Below are 20,582 nucleotides of genomic sequence, written 5' to 3' on the forward strand. Positions count from 1 at the left end.
TTTAAGTGCAAAACAATTAAATAGTTTTCACCCTTAATGTATCTTACTATATACTTACTATATACTTAATATATCTGTTACTGTATACAGATTAAACTACATGACAAGCTACTATACAGCAGCATGTTAAAAAACATGTTTATTTTACACTATGTACAATCAGGAACATATTTAAAACCATTATCAATTAAAATAAATGAAGACCATAAATCACAATTTAGTTTGTTCTTAGTGTATACACTCACATTAAAATATAAAGAACATTATACCCAAAAGAGCCAAAAGTGTGCATTTTGCTAAAACTTGGTATATACATATTCATTGAAAAAAAACAATCAAAAATGACTTCAACCAAAACTAAGTTCCTGTGATGTGTAGTAACCATTTGTTTGTATGAGGTAGTAACTAAATTATTTTGGCCATGTGTTAATACTCTAAATCAAAAGCAATATGACAATGATCATAAAATAAGGCCAACAAAAGTAAAAATTCCATGAGAAATTTGAACCACTTCACTCACTCTATGGAATGTTATAGTTCCTCAATGTGATTATATGAAATGTTTAGTGTGGACTCTTTAATAATGCTAATTTATTCTTTGTGCATACTGTATTTCAGACAATTGCAGTGTTACATCATGGTACCGCTATTCTGTGATTCAAAATTTTTTCAAAGGTACTGTTTTTAAGCACAGACAAGCAATCTTACAGGATTCTTCTTAAATATAAAAAGACCAGTTACTACAACAGGTGGTTATTAATAGGTTTGTTTCACATAGAAAACAATCCAAATATATTTTAAAAAGATGTTGTGGAGCCAAATGCATATTGACAATGTCACAGCTTACTTTCGTGACTTAATACATCACATATCAATACTTTGTGCAAATATCAACACCAGTGTACTTGCATTAAAATTAAAAACAAGATTATAAAATGATTACAGCCTCCATTACAATTTTAAAAGTTACAAGATTTATATTCATATTACTAAATTACATATAATAAAAATACAATAGTGTTAAATGTACTGTTTCATTGCCAGCATCCCATTTTGTAATATAACCACACCCAAGAATATACTAAAGAATTCTTAAAATATTAACCCCAATTGCATTTTCATCAGCATTTACATCTGTACAGATAAGACACTTACTTGTACATCTCATAAAAGTACATTATCTACATAAATTCTTAGTGTATGTCTTCAGCAATATGAAGTTCCACAGAAAAATACTGCCTATATGTACAAAGATTACATAACAATGAATTCAGCACTTGTGTGGTTCAATATGCTAAATATATCCATACCACTTAAAACAAAAAATTTCCCCATCTTGTCTCATGCCACAATAAATTACAAAGTAACTGAAGTCAGGTTACTGCAGCTTTTGTACAGCTTCAAGCATCCGTTAATGTTGTAGTGGTAGTGTTCTTTTTTTCTACAGTTAACTGTCAAAGCACAGCATTTCTCAGTAACTGTTTTCATGACCCGCCAGGATGTATAAATTGCTATTTGCTGTGGGGTTATCAGTTGGCCTACTTTCCAAAACCACGACCCTAAGAGCAACAAACAAAAAACATGTAACAAAACAAAGTTATTCTTGAAAACTAATGTTAACAGAAAAACTTTCCATTGCTTCTCCATTATATGCCTCTATACATGCTGCTCATTTGATTTGTGGGCAAAAATAATTTGCTATCAATATGACTTCAAAGGCCAGTTTTGGGCCAGCCCCGTGGCTCACTTAGGAGAGTGCGGCGCTGGCAGCGCCGAGGCCAGGGGTTCGGATGCTATATAGGGATGGCTGGTGCGCTCACTGGCTGAGCATGGTGCTGACAACACCGTGCCGAGGGTTGCGATCCCCTTACCGGTTGGGGGGGGGAGAAAAAAAAAAAAGGCCAGTTCCAACTCTGGGAAGTAATTTTGTTGTCCACTGCCTCCCCCCCCCACCAGTGTTCTTCTAAGAGTCAGAGTGGGCAGAAACCTATGTTAGGAACAATTTGGGGGGACTTAATTCTTATTATAAATTCTAAAAACAATTTAAGAATCAGAACAGAACTACAAAATCCTATTTGGCACTAAAACCAAAAAGTTCTGTTTGTTAACATGATATTTCCTCTTTCTTCTGCTATAAATCAGACTTTAGATAGTATGTTTACTACAAAATAGTATTGACAGATCTGTCACTTGGAAGATTGGGTACATTTTCAAAGGCTTTATAACTTTTTGACTTGTGAATTCTTCTAGTGTGAAAAATACAATATTGAAAATATTATTGAAGAAATTTTAATTCTCTTGAAAAAGAAACCAGTGTCATGCTGGATTTATAAAACACGTTTAGTACTACATATTTAATAGAACCCATTTTCATACCTGTCAGATCCAAGTAGCCTGAAAATTCTTGTGCTATCTGAAATTTCTTGTGTTACCTGTTCAATTAAAATACAAATTTAATTTCTGAAATTAAAGACAAAATTTTACATGGGCATTTCATTATAATTCTACAGAAAAGAAACATAATTCCTAAGATGAAAATACATCCCTGCATCAATATTTATTTGTTAAGTCAGCATGGAGATGCACCAATTTATTAGTCTAGGGAAAATGTGGCTGGTTAATTTAACATTAATCATAAAACACGGGTGAAAGAAAATTATTTACTTTTACATTATAGACTTCAAGGGAAAAACTAAAAAGCAAAGCACTAAGTCCATTTTATTTATCAGAAACCTTTCATCATTTATGTTAATACTAATAACAGCACTAGCATAATGCTAACAGCAGCAGTAAGCCACTTAGATCTGGTTCTTTTTCTTAAAAGGCTGCCACGTGGTATGATAGGAAATATTTAAAAGCCAGACATGACTTGTTTTCCCATTTCCTAGCTGTGTCACTGGGCAAGGTATGTAACCTGCTGGAAATGGTTTTGTCTTTTGCAAAATAGGATAGAAAAGACCTACCTTGCAGTGTTTTTATAAGTATTAGTAGGTATAATGCCTAGCTAAGCAAGTGCTCAATACATAATAATTATTTTTCTGATTTCTTTCCCATTCTCTTGAAATAATATTTTCTGATGACATATATCCTCCAAGAAGTCCTCAGTGTGACCAATTACCAGTTGGAGAGTTAAGAAGTAACTAGTAAACACTAGGCAGAGAAAGAAAAACCCACTGTTCACAGCTTACCAAACACAAATTATTATAAACAATAAAGGCAGTAACTTCTCCCTAGCATTTAGTAGGCTGAAAAAATAATCTCATTGTGAAACTAAATTTACTCCAGCAATACCCCAACACAGTTTTTCTGAACACACAAGTGACTAACTTCTGCTGTAACCCAGAACAACTGAAGGAAACATGCTCACTTCAGTAATAGCGACTCATCATGACTGTGATTCCCAATACACTTTGGGGTTTGCCTGCTAGAAGGATGTACTGTTCTTGGAGGTGTTATATTGAAGGGCTGCCTGTGCAGTTTAAAAAATCCCCTCAGCCAATTTTTTGGGCAAACTTTTCTTTCTTAAAAAAGCCCATTCTATCTTGCCTATGATGCCTTTCTTTCTCTGACTAGTGTTTACTAGCTGTTGACTGTTATCTCCCTGCTCCATCCCTCAGGTGATTTGAAAACACGTTCCTGAGAAGTGAGCTCTCTTATGGGATTTACTGCTAGAAATATACTAGCAGTGACCTTTCTTCAACACTTAGTACAGAACAGCACCATGCCACGCACATTACATGCTTCATTTCATTTAATCTTAACAACTCTCAATTCACAGATGAAAAAGTATAGGTAGAGAGAAGTTAGGTGACATGCCAAGGTCACACAGCTACTAAATAGCAGTTGAGACTTGAACCTAGGTGTCTCGACTCAGAACCCTTGCTCATGATCACTATGCCTTTCTTCGAAGAAATGCTGTGAGCTTAATGAATGACACTTTAGGATACAAATGAGCTATTTTCTTGCTTGAAGCACCTGACATTCTCCCTTCCTTCCAAAGATCAAGTAAAAGTTATAGCACTGAGACTAGCTTGAGGGTATTGAAACAATTTTTGATAATTTTACTGGCCTATAACATTCTAGGTGGTAAGTACCGTGTCTTGCTCATGTTTATAACCCCAGCACTTTCTGGCATAAATGTTGAACTAAATTGAATATGTCACATGGTTTGGAATTAAATTATTCCCGTAAGGTAGGAAGGACACATGAGATGCAGCTAAAGGTTAATACAAAAGGAAGGAAAAAGGGGCAAAGATTCTTTTAAATGTTCAATAAATAAGGATAACAGAAAGAGGAGGCAAGCTGGCTTCAAGAGAAATGTAGAACCCTTTACTTACAGCCTGCACTGGTCATTATTTCTGAAATACAAGGTAGAAGAAAAGGTGCCTCAAGACATAGAGAGCCAGTATTAGCACTATTATCTCAAGCGATGGTCTGGGAAAGTTGAAAGAAAATCACAGTTGACTCACTTTTAGCAGTATTAGAAAGTTTTTATTTTGAATTTGAGGGTGATTATCTGGGAGCACATTAAATATGCACTTAAAGTTGTTTGAGTAATGGAGAAAGAGGTGATTATAAAGTATGTGCTATTGATTTTATCACTGGACTGAATATAGTTGAATATAGTAAGTATTATTTGTATTGTTTAGGAATTTCTCAAGTTAAAGAGAATTATTTGAAGTAGAATTTGATAATGTCTTGTGACCATTTAATGGACATAATTTTAAAAAGATTACTTACCTCATTAGATCTAAAACTTCGACCTTGCATTCCATGTTTCCAGAAAGCTAGCACACTGTCTTGTAGGCAAACTAGCAGGCAAGAACAGCTCAATTATTGTTAATAGTACAAAAGTTCAACTGATAAGCATCATTTCATCTCTCTTTCTATCTCATATAGCAATATTTCAATTAATAATTAACGTTGGCTACTCCATATTTATATGGCATCTTATATTTTGGAGTTTCAAAAATATCCTATACAGAGCTTATTCATCTTTTGGTAAGAAAACAAGAAAATTCACTAAAAATATTTTTTTGCTATAGAAATTTGCTGTACTAAAATGAATTAATTTTTAAAATAAAATATTGCAAACATATTAAAAAACATAGAAAATAGCATAAAAAGACACATGTATCCACCACTCAACTATCAAATCCTAATATTCTGAAATATTTGCTTTTTGTTTTAAATAAAAATAAAGGCAGCTGGCATCACCTACATACTCCTCCCTTAATCCTATTATGGCCTTTCCTTCAAAAGGAAGGAAAGATATCCAAAGATAACCACTATTATAAATTTGGTATCTGTCGTTCTCATGCGTGTTTTTACTATTACTACACTGTAAGTTTACATTATCAATATAAACATTATATTGAATGTTTCCAACTTTCATACATTTGGTATGATGAACATTTATGTTATTTTAGTTTTTCATTATTACAAATAATACTGCAATAAACAGTCTTGTATATCTTCCGGAATACATATACAAAACTTTCTTTGGGGTAGACACCTAGATGTAGAATTACTAGGACACAGGGGATATGCATAAATAAAGCAAATGTTAGTTTTGTTTTTATATTTACACATTTAGTATATATTTGTGCACGTATTCAGTGAGGAAGAAATCCAATTTTATTTCCTGCACATAACCAATTGTAGAAGCATCACTGGTTGAATAGCCCATCATTTCCCCACTGATACATAATGCCATAAATTTCCACTTACATAACTGTCTATTTCTGGGCTCTCTCTTCTGTCTCACTGATTAAAATTATTAAAAATTTCACCGATTATTTAGGAAAGCTGCTAATTTGTGTTAGTCATATCTAGTTAACTCTTATTAGTTTTAGTAATTTATAGAGTTTTATATCCTATGTAATATACCATGAGCAAAAGGCATCTTTTTACCTTTTTCTTTCTAATCCTCACAGTTCCCTTTTCTTGTCTAAGACAATGTTGAAGTGTGCAAGCATCCTTATCTTGATCTTCACTTTAATGAAGATATTTCTAATAGGCTTTGCTAGGTAAAGGACATTTCTTTCTATTCCTAATTTGCTAAGAAGTATTTTTTAAAAAAATCATCAATGACTTAGATTTTACTAAATGTTTTTGTGTATCTATTGAAGAGTTACATGACTTTTCTCTTAATCTTTGGTGTGGTGTATCATATAAGTACATTTTCTGATGCTGAACCATCCTTGTTTTCTTGGGATTAAGTCTATTATTTGACAATGTGGAATTCTATTTCCTAGTATTTTATTTAGATTTTTAAAAATCTATTTTCATAAGATTAGATTATAATTTTTGTTCTTCAATACCAATCTTGTTTGATTTTAGCATCAGTGTTAAACACTGATTTGTTCAGAATTCTTTCATTGTCTACAATCTAAAACAGCTGGTGTTGGATAGGGATCATCTCTTCCTCTAAGGGTGGATAAAAATCACCTGTAAAACCACCATGCTAGATTACCACGCACCTCAAGCAATGAGCCTGGCTGTGGTTTCCCATCTCCCATGGGATACTTTTAGTCTTCTTTATCACCCAGGAGCCCAGCTGTGGTCTACTTCTTCACCTGGGCCCAGCAGGCCCACTGGCTTCAGGCCTACATATTGTTTTGAGTTTCTGCTGCTGATCTTCTTTTTTGACCATGACTATGTCTTTATTTATTTTTTTTAGGTGGCTGGCTGGTGCAGGGATCAAACCCTGAACCCTGGTGTTATCAGCACCATGCTCTAACCAACTGAGCTACCTGGCCAGCCCAAACCTGGCTTTGTCTTTTTAAGCATGGATTCCATTTTAACATCTTGAGCAGATGTCCCTCAAAACCAATGTATTATCATCATTTATTTGTTGGGGAAGTGGCAATCTAGTTGGGGAAAAGAGGAAAATAGAAGCCGCAATAAGACAAATAAACTATCTGCCCTTGGCCTTACCCTCTGCTAACATATATATATGAAAATGTCTTTATTTTACTGATAAAGGACACCAGGAAAATTGTGTATGGTTAGATACTACATTGTCACTCATTTTCCTAGTACCATCCTATATATGATCATTTTCACTTTATATTCCAGACTGTAATCATTTTAGAGTACTAATTTTGTAAGAAATCCTTTTCTAGAAAAAACACCTTGTAAACAAAATGTGAGAATGGCAAGAAGGAAATTCCATGTACTTAAAATTCTCTGATCAGCAGATACAACAGCAGAAATACAATAGGGTGTACTAAGAGTATAAATATTTTAAAGTACTTATAGAGAAACTCTCTAGGAGTCTACAGTATATGGGACTTCCTAAGTATGTTATGAGAAATGATATTTAATTATTTCTTTTGGGAATGCCAAATCTGTAAGAAAGGTAACTCTATTTACATTACAGTTATTAAACTATTCTTTTAGAGAATGTGTAACAGTGAAGGGTGAAGTATATTCATATTCATTATATCCTATACTTTAAAGTCTTTAATATATATTTATGATTTCAGATAATTATCAGATAAATTATTTAAGCACTTCATGATACAAAGAAATACAAAATTTTGACTTACCTATTGATTCAATCTGGAAATCAAAGGTGAGTTCTGATGATAATTTTCTGCTAGATTTTAATCTTCCTTGGAGATTTACTATTTTTATACAACCTAGAGAAAAAAAAAAGTTACTAGCAACTAAGATTAACAAAATCTTATTAAAATAATATATTCATAAATAAAAACTTACAGTCCAGGCATACAAGGATGGTATCTCTCTCTAACTGGGTTACATGAGTAACATTTGTCTGTGGGGTATCTACAACACAAAGAAAGTTTGATAAACTTACAGAAAAACTGTAATATTTAAAGCACAGAGACATTTGAAAAAAAGACTTCAGAGGATCACTGTATTTGAAATAGATATAAATCTTTTGTAATACATATGGAGCAGTTGAGCCAGGCTAGTTGGGTTCAAACACTGATGGAAGTGCTAAACTATGTAAGTACTCAACATAGTAAATGTTAGTTATGGCAATCCTATTGGTGATGTCATTATTTTTATTCAGAGTTGAAATTAGGAGTCTAATCTTCTAAATTGTGGCTATGACTAATTTCTGATTTTAAGCTCAGAAGGCCAGGGACTGTGCTTTGTACATCATTATATGCTAGTCCCTAGCACATGCAATAAGTATTTATTGAATGAATGAGTGAATGAGAGTTAGACAAATTACTTTGAGTACAAATAAGGTAAAATAAATAAATAAATATATAGAAGCGTTTTGAGAAGTACAAAGTGCTACCAAAATGCAAAGAGACATTATTTTTATTATAATGGTTTATTAAAGTTCTTACAAACTGAAAATGTTTAAATACTGTGGTTTTCCATGAAGCAATAAGATATCCAAAGCTTGTATGAACATCAAAAGTGAATTGCTGAGCTACAGGCCTTTGTTCCTAGTCTTATAATTCCTGGAGTGGGTGCAATATATAGTCTACCCTTCTCGTTTTCTGCTTCCCTTAGTACTTAGACTTAGGACATCTAAGGACTGTTGTATTTTAGACTTAAAAATGTATTTTAGACCTGCTACTGCTGTAACTAATCATGGTTAGAAGAATATGGAATAGGTCTCCTGCAAGTCAGGCCAACCAGATCTTTGTAGCTCTTACACAATTGGTGAAAATTAAGAATCTGATCATATCTATACAATCTACCTAGGTTCAAGAAGCCAGCCTATCAATACTAGATAGAAAGAAGGAAAATGAGGCTTAACTAATTGCTTTCAACAATTAGTTCTCAAACACTGGAATAATCTGGAGATCTTTAAAAAAACACTGAAGCCCGGCTACCACTCCTAGACGTTCTGATTTAATTGGGGGTATGTATGTATGTGAATTGGGTTATCAGTTTTAAAAGTTTTCCAGGTGATTTTAATGCACAGTAGAGTTTGGGAAACACTGGCTCATAATTTTATCTGATGTGAAACTCTAATCATCCCCTCTCTTTATCTTTATCTTACCCTATTTTTTAGCCCATCATCTCAAAAACAGAGATGAACTGTATTTGTCATATTTAACTTCTAATAAAGGGAGTTCATTAGGGTAAGACCGTGTAATCAAAAGTTCTTTGGAAGAAAGGTACCCACAGCTGTATAAAATTCTTTTGTCAGGGGCCGGCCCTGTGGCTCACTCGGGAGAGTGTGGTGCTGGTAGCACCAAGGCTGTGGGTTCGGATCCTATATAGGGATGGCCAGTGCACTCACTGGCTGAGCGTAGTGCAGACCACACCGTTCGGAGGGTTGCGATCCCCTTACTGGTCTTTGTCAGGAAAATGAGGCCTTTCAATCAACAATCAGAAGGAAATGATTTAAAATTAAAGTATTTGGGAGAAGACATTTACACACACACACACACACACACACACACACACACACACACACACACACACACACACACACACACACACACACACACACACACACACACACACACACACACACACACACACACACACACACACACACACACACACACACACTTGCTGGCTGGCCAGCAGAACCCGTGACCATGGTGGTATAAGGCTACACTCTGACTGAGCTAACTGGCACCCCCAAGGGCGAATTTGAGGGGACCAAAGAAATCATACTGTTGCCAAGAGCCAGCCATGTTTTCCTTCAACATCGCTGAAAGGAAAGTGATGTTTCACGTTTAATGTGTTGTGAACAGAACCTGCGCTTCACCAAGCCACGCACTTGTCTCTAGGCATTTGCAAATGTATTTGGATTATTTTTTTTCTGTACCAAAACCCCTCAGTTCCTTAATATTTTTCTTTTTGTGAACCATCTTTCAGGCTTCCAACAAACTTCTGTCTAATCAATATCTTATTGGTAAATTGGTTCCTTAACATTTATCTAAGTAGCCAAAGACTCTGACAAAGGACCTTTTCAAGACCTTTAGAAACTGTCTTCTAAAATGGCCACTGTCTATTGCATAGCAAAACATTTTACAATGATATTTTTAAAGAGAAAAAAGCCCTAAAAATAAAAATAAAAAGACCTTTAAAGGTTGTGTTTTTTAGGTGTGAGAGTTCAATATTATTTATTTACCATGAAACTTGTTTCACCTGTGTCTACTATTTGCCACGACGCAATATGAAAGTTTTAAGCTATAATCAAATGTCTGTAAAAAGCTAACTACTTGGAGATATTTCCTAAAATACTAGAGTAACTAGCTATGAAGGAAGGATCTGCTATGCAACCTGGCAATGTAGACCAATATTTAAGGAAATAAATTATGTGGAAGAATTATTTTCAAACACACTCAAATACTTTGGAAGTAGCTGTTTACTTACAACTTATGTCCTAATTGCAAATCATTTAAAAGTATTTATTAAAGTTACTGGGTAGCACCTGTGTATCAATTACAAGTATATACTGGAAAACATGTTATACTTAAAATATTCAGCTTTTTTTTTTTTTTTTAATTAGCTTTTCTATTAGCCTGAGATTTGTGTACATGTGTAGTTCTCAAAGTATGGTCCCTGTATCAACATAACTAGCATCACAAGGAAATTTACAGAAATGAAAATTCTCAGGTCCCACTCCAGACCTACTGAATGAAAAACTCCAGGGGTGGGGCTAAGCAATGTGTTTTAAAAAGTGTCCTGGTGATTCTGAGACATGCTCAAGTTCGGGAATCACTGGTATGTCCTAAATACTCAATGATACCTTTGTACATGAAATGTGATGAAAAGGTACACCTGATGGTTTTCAGGGAGACACGATAACTGGAGTTATATAATATGTAAATTTTCAGGTGTACCATTTAAAATTACATGAAATATTTGAAAATTACGAGAATTATGAAAGTTTCAAGTGCCCAGCCCAGGTTTTGTTTAAAATGTATTCTATGTTAATATGCCTTTAATACGTTAATATGCTTTAATATGTTAATATGTTTTAAATGTTTCCTATGTTATTATGCATTTCATAAAGATTCATTTTCATGTTAATAAACTGCATCAAAACAATTAGACGCATATAAAATTCTCTAAAAAATAAATGTGAAAGTATAAAAGTTATTATCAAAATATTAAGAACATTTGAGCATACATAAATGGTTTTTATTTTTTGAATTTTTATCTTTTTCTTTATTTTTATACCAGTTTGTTTTCCAGAGAAATTGAGCAGAAAAGTACAGATAGTTCCCATACCCTCCCCAACAAACACAGTTTCTCCTATTACTGACATGTTCCATCAGTGTGGTACATTGTGACAATTATGAATATTGATATATTATTGTTAATTTTATATTAGGGCTCTTTCTTTGTATTGTACAGTTCTGTGGGTTTTGCTTAATGCATAATGACATGTATTCACCATTACAGGATCATACAGAATAGTTCTGCTGCCCTAAAAATTCTCTGTGCTCCACCTACTCATCCCTCCCTCCCTCATCCTTATCATATCCATTTCTAAATAAAAAAATTGATGTATGTGTTCTCAATATACATGCTTTGCCAATCAAATTGTTTTAAATGTTTCAAATGAATTAGCTATTTTAAAGCAAGTCATGTTCTTTTTTTCCAGGTTAATAATAAAGACTGGCTTTTGATGCAATTTTTGCTTAATGACACATATGGTAAATTTATTACTTATAAAACCAGTATATGCGTTGGCCTTAATAATTCCATAAAAATCACAAACCTGATTCTGTAAACCATGATGAGGTAGAATTTGGATTGACAGTCTCAAATCGAACCACCTGGTTGAAGTCTCTCCCTCTACTGACACCAACACAAACTAAAGGGTACTCCTGTTCAGGAACTACCAGCATTTCAAACATTCTAAGTGGACATGGTATAGGAAAATCTATGTGCTAGAGAAAGAAACAAAAATATATTAAACAAAGGAAAACAAAAGCCAAATAATTTTATGAGAATACTATTAAGAATCTTTAGTCTTATAAAAATATATAAAATAGCTTTCTCCTATAAAGATTGCTTGTTATAGAAGCTCAGGGTATACAGAAAAATCTACATTATGAAGTATCTTTATAAAGACTTTAGTTTACCACTTAAAAAAATTTTAAAGTTAAAATTCACATAATTTTCAGATATTAGGCTAGAAGGAAACTTGTAAGGCACCTATTGAACCCTCTCTATTCAGAGTTGTGAATGAGGCCCAAGAATTGGGTGACTGTTTCAGGGTATTCCAGGCCTTTGTGGCAGTGTCCTGTCTCCCAATTTCATGCTTCCTCAATTATATTCCTCTGCCTTCTTAACCAACTGAGCAAACATGGATGAGAGAAGCTAATTATCAAGAGACACTACTCTTATATGTGTGGAGAAGAAGCTACAACCATTCTGTATGTGATAAAGCAGGTCAACCAGACAATATATTCAAAACAATATTTCACTGATCCTTTAGCATCTCCTGTTTTTTGACATCAGGCTGTGTCTGTGAGATACTCTATTTCCAGCTCCCTATTGCCATACCCCTGAACTATTTCTCCAGTCTCTTTCAAAACATTTTTTAGGCCAATTGAGTTCCTTATAATTGGGCAGATTTTCACCACTCTGCCACATAATCCAAAATCATTAAATTAACTTGAGAATTAACTGAAAAAATGTTTTTTTAAAAGAACAGAAAAGTTGACAATTAATCTTATTGATTGATTGATTGATTGATTGACAATTAAGCTTTTAAACCAAGAATGTCATAGGTTGACTTTCATGCTTACCTTAATTAACATAAATTTCTGCATTGGTTCAACCCACTCTAACAGAACAATGCTAGTCTGAAGTGCCCCGCATAGGTATTTATGGCCTGTATAAGGATTTCTCACTGTCAAGGCAAAAAAGTAAACATGAGTTCTCTTATAATACAAAGTCCTTAGAATTACAGTTGCATGCTCTTAAAAAAAATAATCAAAAGCTGGCTGCCAGTTCAATTTCTTAGTTAGAAAGCAGTGCAAAAAAAAGAAATACTGTTTTAGGTAATAGCAGGAAATGCCCTTACAACTTGCAGGATTTTTATTTGTATGCACAAATGAAACTGCTGGTTGTTATGGGATTAGGGGGCAGGAAGAAAAACTTATGGTAGCTGGGAAATTAGCTGAGGTAGCAACATCCCGAAGAAAGGGTCAAAGTCAATTTGGGGAGAAGCTGTCAAATTGATATGATACAACAAATTCAGGTGCCTTACAGGCTGCTTTTGGTAATAATGTTCAGAGGTAGTAATAAGCTTTTGTTCTAAAAATAAAATTTGTCCGTCTATCCCCTTTCATTCAACTCTTACGGTCACTAGAAAACCTTACAGACATTTAATCAAATCTTAAAATACAAGTTTAATTTTCTTTTGGCTAAGAAATATTTTATATATATAAAGTAAATATATTTGAAATAAAGATAGAAAAATTAAACTGTAAAAAGGGCAAAAGCAGTAAAATCCATAAACTTCACATCGATTTGAAATATTTAAATGACAGAGAGGAGGTGAACAGCAAAATTACCTAAAGAAAACAGAAAAGTCTATACAGGAAATTGAGTGATTAGAAAAATCTAGCTCCTCTCTTCCCCTGTAGAGGCAAGTCAGTTTGCTGGATGTTCTAACAGTGACTCAAACCACCATGTTTAAACCCAATCTTGTCACCCCCCTTTGCTCCAAACCAGCTGCTCTTCTTGCTTCCTGTCGACAATACTGCCATTCTGCCAGTCTTCTGGGGTCAAGGCCTCAGTCATCTCCAACATCCTTTCCCTTCACACCAGATAATCCTTCCTTTCTGTTTCCACTGCTACTGCCCTAGCTCAGGACCCTCTCCATTATTGTACAATGAATAAAGTTCACGTTCACAGGTGGCACAGCTCACGTTCTATCTCCAATCTAACTGCTCACATTAATCTACCATTCTTCTCTTTACAACTTGTATCCAGCTAAACTGGAATATTAAGTATTTATTATGTAAGCTTTATGATTTTTTGCTTCCACATGTTATGTCATGTCCTTTGTTTAAAATGCCTCTCCAACTATTCATAGTTAAAATCTGCCTTCTTTTGAGGGCTAGCCCAAATCCTATCTTCTTCAGTAAGCCTACGTTTAGAGTCCTTTCCACACTATACCATGTGGTGTAGTGACTTATGTGCTTGCTCATCTTTCCTTTTATAATACTAGTAACTTAATGGAAGGAAACCCTTTTTCGTTTTTGCAATATGTAAATAGCACAACTAGTTGTTAGGTGGGTGGGGGAGAAGTTTAGGTTAGGTGTATGTGAACAGTGAGACTCTAACCTCACATCATGAGACAAGGTTTCACATATTAAATGAAAATATGAATACATGCTGAAAGAATGAATGCGATTTCACACTCCATTCTTAAGCAGAATGGTGAACAATAAGTAACAGGCTCCTTGGAGTATGATAGTGCTGTAATAAAAGTCATCCCATTTTCTGCATTTATACAGTCAATAAATTATTTGCTAAATACCTGTTATGTGTAAGGAACTGTATTAAGGCTTAAACTACACAAGGATGGAACAGCCAAGAAATGTGTTTTACTTAAGGGGGAAAATAAACTATTACGGGCAGAATGCCCTGGGATAGTACTGTTTTATATTAGATTTAAAATGAGCCTCATGGGGTTTTCCTAGCCATTCTGCAAAACAGGGTAGCTACATGTTGTCAGACAGTTTACTTACCAACACAACACTTCTGACAGCACTTGGTTTCAGGGATTTTTGCTGATACAGCAAATTTCCTAAATGTAAATGAAAATGAGTATATAATACATATAAGTGAGCATATAATACATGTAGGCAAACTTAGTATATGAAAAAGGTGCTACTACAGATCAGTGAAAAAAGGATTTGTTAGGGCTGCTGGCTGGTTAGCTTGGTTGGTTAGAGTTTGGTGTTATAACACAAAGGTCAAAAGTTTGGATTCCCGTATGGGCAAGCCACCAAAAAAAAAAAAAAAAGTTTTTGTTATCTATTAAAACTGACATACAGGTCATCTATTAAAAATAAGAATAAACTGGATCCCTTTCTCATGCCTTCCAATCAATTCCAAATGGATTAAGAATTTAAATATGAAGAAAACCCTATAAAATATTTAGAAGATATTTATAAATATTTAGAAGACATGACCTTGGGAATTCTTTTAAGAAATGCAAAATGGACAAATCATACAGGAAAATACTGGTAAGCTTTAATTGACCTTTTTTCCACTGATATAGCCCTAGCAACTTACACTGCAGGTGGCATTCAATTTGTTGTATTAGTAAGCTTGGTTTACCAAAAGATACCATTGAAAGAGTGAAAAGATGAGCCAAAAACTGGGAAAAGATATTTTAGCACATATAATAAATTTAAGCTATGTAAAAAGTTGCCTTACTACAACAATTTGTTAAAAATTTCTTTTATTTAGACATCTGTATTCCTCTACTCAGGAAAAGAGGGATACAGATTTTTTGCAAAGGTGCTTTAGGGGTTTTGCAAACATCTAATTCAAATTTAACAGGTAAAAATCCATTTTGAATTATTTTTTAAACTACAATTAAAAAACACACATAAACTCAAATGTCTTTTAAAATCAAAGTTAATATAATGGAGACTGCTAGTGTAACAAGTTGTGCAAACCTCAAATTAAACTTCTCAATTTCTGTATACATATTCAAATTTCTTTTAAATATGTTAATATGCCAAAGATTAGATGTCAGTACTCTGTACTGGTTTAAAAACAAAAAACAAAAACGAAAACAACAACAACAAAAAAACCCAAAACAGAGTTGTACAATTTTATGTAAAAACAGCTTGTGTGATGCTCAATATAATTCTACACAGGCTCAGAAAAATCTTCTTGATGGGTGTTCTTGTTGGCAACATTGGCAACTGAGTAATAACCAACCACAAATAATATTGTGGTATTGTAATTTTAACCTTCATTAAGTTTTATATGTTGACCCTGTATTTATGAAAACCTATAATCATTACACCTAACATTTACTGAGTCCTTACTATGTGCCATGCATTTTACATGTTCTGTGTTATTTAGTTTTCTCCAACAATACTATGAGGTAGGTGATAGCATGGAAATCTGAGGCTTAGATTTTTACTCAATGTTTTAAATTTAGTAATTTTGGGAGAAAAAAACCCTATTCTAGTATCAGTTTATTTGATTCCAATGTTCATAGTGATTCAATTGCAAAAAAAATCTACTACTCATTTATGTTTCTGGGTCAATTTAAATGTAGAGTATTCTAAGTTTGCAAGGTAAGCTGTTAAAGACACCATTTGTAAGTATCTGTGTGAATTAACATTTTCTTGGTATCTCAAAAGTAATGCAGAAATCATTCAGGTGCTGAGGCACTGAATAACTACAATGGCAATCTTGAACGTTCTGATTTCAAATTTTTGATTACAACACCTCACTGTTCCCCTTGACTAACTCTATGTTAAGAAAAGTTTCACATTTCAATTAATAAATTAGATTTATAATATAAAAACATCCCTTTCATACATACTGGAGTTCCATGTAGCTTAAAACAAAACAAAAATTCTCCACATCCTTCACCAAAGTACTTCCAAAGTACTGCTTTGAACCAAAGTACTTCCTAGAGTTAAGCTCCTGACAGATATCCACTGGAAACAAATTAAATGTTTCTGATCCACTCTTGTGAACTTGTCCCCTGGCTCCCAAAGCTAACTTAGGTCAACTGCTCAAAACCCAGGACGATTAACTGACTGCCAGGTTCTGAGACCCAAGGGAAGACTACTACATGGGCAATAAAAGTCAACTATTATATATGGCTTGGAATTAACAATGAAAAACTACTCAAAATAGAGTTGTGGGCAGTGTACTGAAACGTTATAAAAATTTAGTTTATGTTCTATATAGTGATCTACAGACTTGCCTTAATTTTAGTCATAGTTTCACAAAAGGCAATAAAGTTGATTTTACCAGCACCCTATTTACTGGAATCCTAAGTTAACCAACACTCTTAATGTATTTAATGTAGGATATTTTAGGGTATACTACAGGCACAGTTCAATTTACCATGCCTGATAATGACGGCAATAGTTCTGTTTATAGAGAGCCTACTACTAGGTTCCAGAAACCATGGTATGGAAACTTTACATATAGAATTGATCATTTTCAAAACAATTCTGCAAGATGAATATACTGGTTCCATTTTATACATAAATATACTTGGAAAGGTTGTATAATTTATCCAAGGTCCTATACCTAGAGTTAGTGAATGATCCAGAATTTAAATTCTAGTTTACTTAGATTCCAAAGCTTAGGCTTTACTAAAAAAGAATTGTAATATAGTACAGTGAGTACCTGTCTTCAGAATGAAAATCATTTTGTCTTCAGAATGCAAACAAGATGCTCAATTAAGGAAATTAAAGTTGTTCTCACTATATGGTAGAAGAAATGATACTAATACTTACATAAAATATTATCACGCAAAAGGGTTTTTAGATTTCCTGCCAATAAGTGAGAGAATAAAGAGTAGACTGTACAGTAACTGATTACTAGATAATGAAACCAAAGAAAGTGGGAAGGACATATTTGTGAGTGTTATTTAATAATACCAAATATTGACTATAACAAAATCCCTGAAATAATAACTTGGAGGTGAAATACCCTTAGAAGTAAATCTTACTACATGGAAACTCCTTAAAGGAAGAGGCAATATCTTCTTCAATTTTGACTCATCTATACATGGACATTTGGTATATTCAGTAACATTTGGAAAAACTGAACATAGCTAAAACATATAAGCTAAAAAGGTCTCAATCCTGAAAAAAGATATCAAAAAGTGAATGTATTAAAGTTTGTGTACCTTATACTCCTTGGAAATGCTTTACTAGTGTCTTCTGTATATAGTCATGTGCTATACATAATGATGTTTTGGTCCACAAAAAACTACATAGACAATGATGGTCCCATAAGATTATATAATAAAGCCGGAGGTGTGTAGTACACTATATTGTCTAGGTTTGTGTAAGTACACTTTTGTGATGTTCACAGAATGACAAAATTGCCTAACATTGCATTTCTCAGAAAGTATCCCTGTCATGAAGTGACACATGACTGTACTTGAAAGCTTGGTAGTTAGTTTCCATGCCCACAGGAATTTAGGATTATCAAGTTAAAAAGCTGGATGGAGAGTGCTATAGGTAGGCAGACAAACAGCAGCACAAAGTGACAGCTGGGAGAAAAAGAGGGGCAGATAAACTATATGGGAAGAAAAACTCCCTGACCCCAGTTCTTGGGACTAGTCATAGGAGCAATATCCTTAATTCCAAATACAGTTATTATAGTACAATATAATAAATCAAGTCATAATCACAACTCTGAGTAATCATGAAAAGATCCAATTAAATTTAATATACTCTATTTTAAGAAGACAGAAAAGCATGCAGTGTATTTTTAAATGACTTTCATCAAAAAGATTAAAAGATTTTATGCACAAAGAGGCAAATCTTAGCAAACTAAGCAAATGAGAACAATAGATTATCAAGGTACTTAAAAGTTAAGGTTTTACATAAATTGCTTTACAACTAATATTGTAAAGGAAGAACAGGTATATCATAAAGTTTTTTGAAATACAATTTATACCAGATTCAGAAGACCTTTCAGTCAACAAATGAGGTCTAATACTACAATAAAAAAAGGAAGAGCACAGCATAATTAAAAATTCCTGAAAGTATAAAAGCAAAACCCCTTAACTTCTAAGTAATTATCTCCTAATGCAAAAAACATTTATTCAATAAATTATTACAAACATGTCAAAAGCAAAGGCATTACATGTGATGTAAAATTAAAGAAAAAAATTAGGTTTAACCTTGAAGAAAAACAATTAAAAATTCAAAGAGAAATGTTTAATGTAATTGGAGAGCAGAAACATTTTAGAACAAGAGTATGATAAATAAGCACTTGTTACTTATTATTTTTTTTCATTACACATGATTTTTATCAACCCAAACTGAGTGCTCTTTCACTTTCTGTAGCCTAAGTATTTATTAGAATGAATTATTAATGTATTATCTCTAAGGAAGAAAACATAATTAAATGTACAGTTACCTTGGCAGTATTCTGTCAGGGAGCTTGTGTGCTGGAATAGCAACAGGTAACTTTTGCATTTGTCTTGCATAATCAAAAAGCCCTGGCAAATTGTGAGAATAAAGCTGAGAAGCTTTACCTGCAGAGAAAAATAAATATGATATAAAAGCTAGTAACAAACAGTAACAAAAGGTATTTAAAAACTAGGGAGCTGGCCTGTTAGCTTAGTTGGTTAGTGCATGGTGCTGATAAAACCAAGATCCAGGCATTTGATCCCTGTGCCAGTCAGCTGCAAACAAAACAAAACAAAATAAAAAAGAAAAAACCCAAAAAACTAAAAGACTTACCAGATATTGATAGCAAGCAATTGTTCATTACATACAACCATGTACACCTTCGAGGGAATAGCTGATAAAAAAAAAATTCACAAAGTTTAGAAAGGATAAAATATAATAGCAATGTAAATATCTACATATTAGCCATGTAAGCTGTCCTATTTTTGCTATGGGTCAAATGTATCCCCTAAAAGTTCATGTGTTGGAAACTTGTCCCCCTCTGTAACAGAGTTAAGAGGGAGGGAAATCTAGTTATGACATTTGAAAGGTGGGGCTTTTGAGAGGTGATTAGATTGTGAGGACTGTGCCCTCGTGAATGGATTAATCCATTCATGGAGCAATGAGTTATCATGGGTGTGGACTGGTGGCTTTAAAAGCAGCACATGAGAAATCTCTTGCCATTCTCTAGCCTTGTAATACCCTGGTCCCCATGAGATCATGCAGAGTTCCCACCCAGAAGAAGGTCCTCACCATATGTGCCCCCTGGATCTTGGACTTCCCAGCCTCCAAAACTATAAGAAATAAACTTCATTTTCTTATAAATTAACTGGTTTCAGGTGTTCTGTTATAAGCAACAGAAAACAGACTAATAGACATATCAATAGGCCAGTTCTTTAAAAAGTTAACTTATTTTTAATAGAAATTCATTTTATAAAGCATTTAAAACAAGATGATATATATACATACACATTTATACAGGAGAAAAAAATAGATTAGCAATGTAATTTCAGCCTAAACATTATATGATTAACTCAAGTCTCCCTTATGATGATGACTACGTAACCCCAACTTATGCAGGGAATAAGAACATTTTTCTAACAATGTCTATTCCTTTATTTTGGTTCTGGGGTTGAATAATTAAGGCTCTCACCAAAATGTACACATGCATGGCCTCTAGAGTGTAAGATATTGAAAAAAAGGATTGTGGAATTGTGGAATATAAATACGTAAACACTAGGTATGAAGGAAAAAACATCCTGAGAGAGAAAATGATAAAAACTTATAAATCATAAAGGAGATAGCTGTGTGTGTGTGTGTGTGTGTGTGTGTGTGTGTGTGTGTGTGTGTGTGTGTGTAATTGATTACTGAAATCTAGTACCTAAGAACTGAGAGGTACCTCTGGAAGCTTGAACATGTTTGGTGTTTAGAGCAAAAAAAGGTGAATTTCATGGAACACAATCCATATACTTTGAAGGAAAAAAATAA

General features: G+C 33.6%; 1 protein-coding gene across 2 annotated transcripts in view; it reads right to left on the minus strand.

Annotated features, from left to right (window-relative positions):
• Positions 1-210: 210 nt before the first annotated feature.
• The window catches only part of MAP4K3 (mitogen-activated protein kinase kinase kinase kinase 3), a 184,411-nt gene continuing 164,039 nt past the window's right edge, over positions 211-20,582 (minus strand). For both annotated transcript variants that reach the window (XM_063077684.1, XM_063077685.1), the window contains 10 exons: positions 19,389-19,449; positions 19,063-19,180; positions 14,670-14,728; positions 12,717-12,820; positions 11,681-11,852; positions 7,726-7,794; positions 7,554-7,646; positions 4,741-4,811; positions 2,377-2,432; positions 211-1,559 (listed from right to left, as the gene is read on the minus strand). In XM_063077684.1, coding sequence (XP_062933754.1) covers positions 1,472-1,559; positions 2,377-2,432; positions 4,741-4,811; positions 7,554-7,646; positions 7,726-7,794; positions 11,681-11,852; positions 12,717-12,820; positions 14,670-14,728; positions 19,063-19,180; positions 19,389-19,449 — 891 coding nt within the window. In that variant the 3' untranslated portion in view covers positions 211-1,471. The remainder of the gene's footprint in view (positions 1,560-2,376; positions 2,433-4,740; positions 4,812-7,553; positions 7,647-7,725; positions 7,795-11,680; positions 11,853-12,716; positions 12,821-14,669; positions 14,729-19,062; positions 19,181-19,388; positions 19,450-20,582) is intronic.

The sequence above is a fragment of the Cynocephalus volans genome, chromosome 14 (assembly GCF_027409185.1).
Source record: "Cynocephalus volans isolate mCynVol1 chromosome 14, mCynVol1.pri, whole genome shotgun sequence".
NCBI classification, from domain to species: Eukaryota; Metazoa; Chordata; class Mammalia; order Dermoptera; family Cynocephalidae; genus Cynocephalus; species Cynocephalus volans.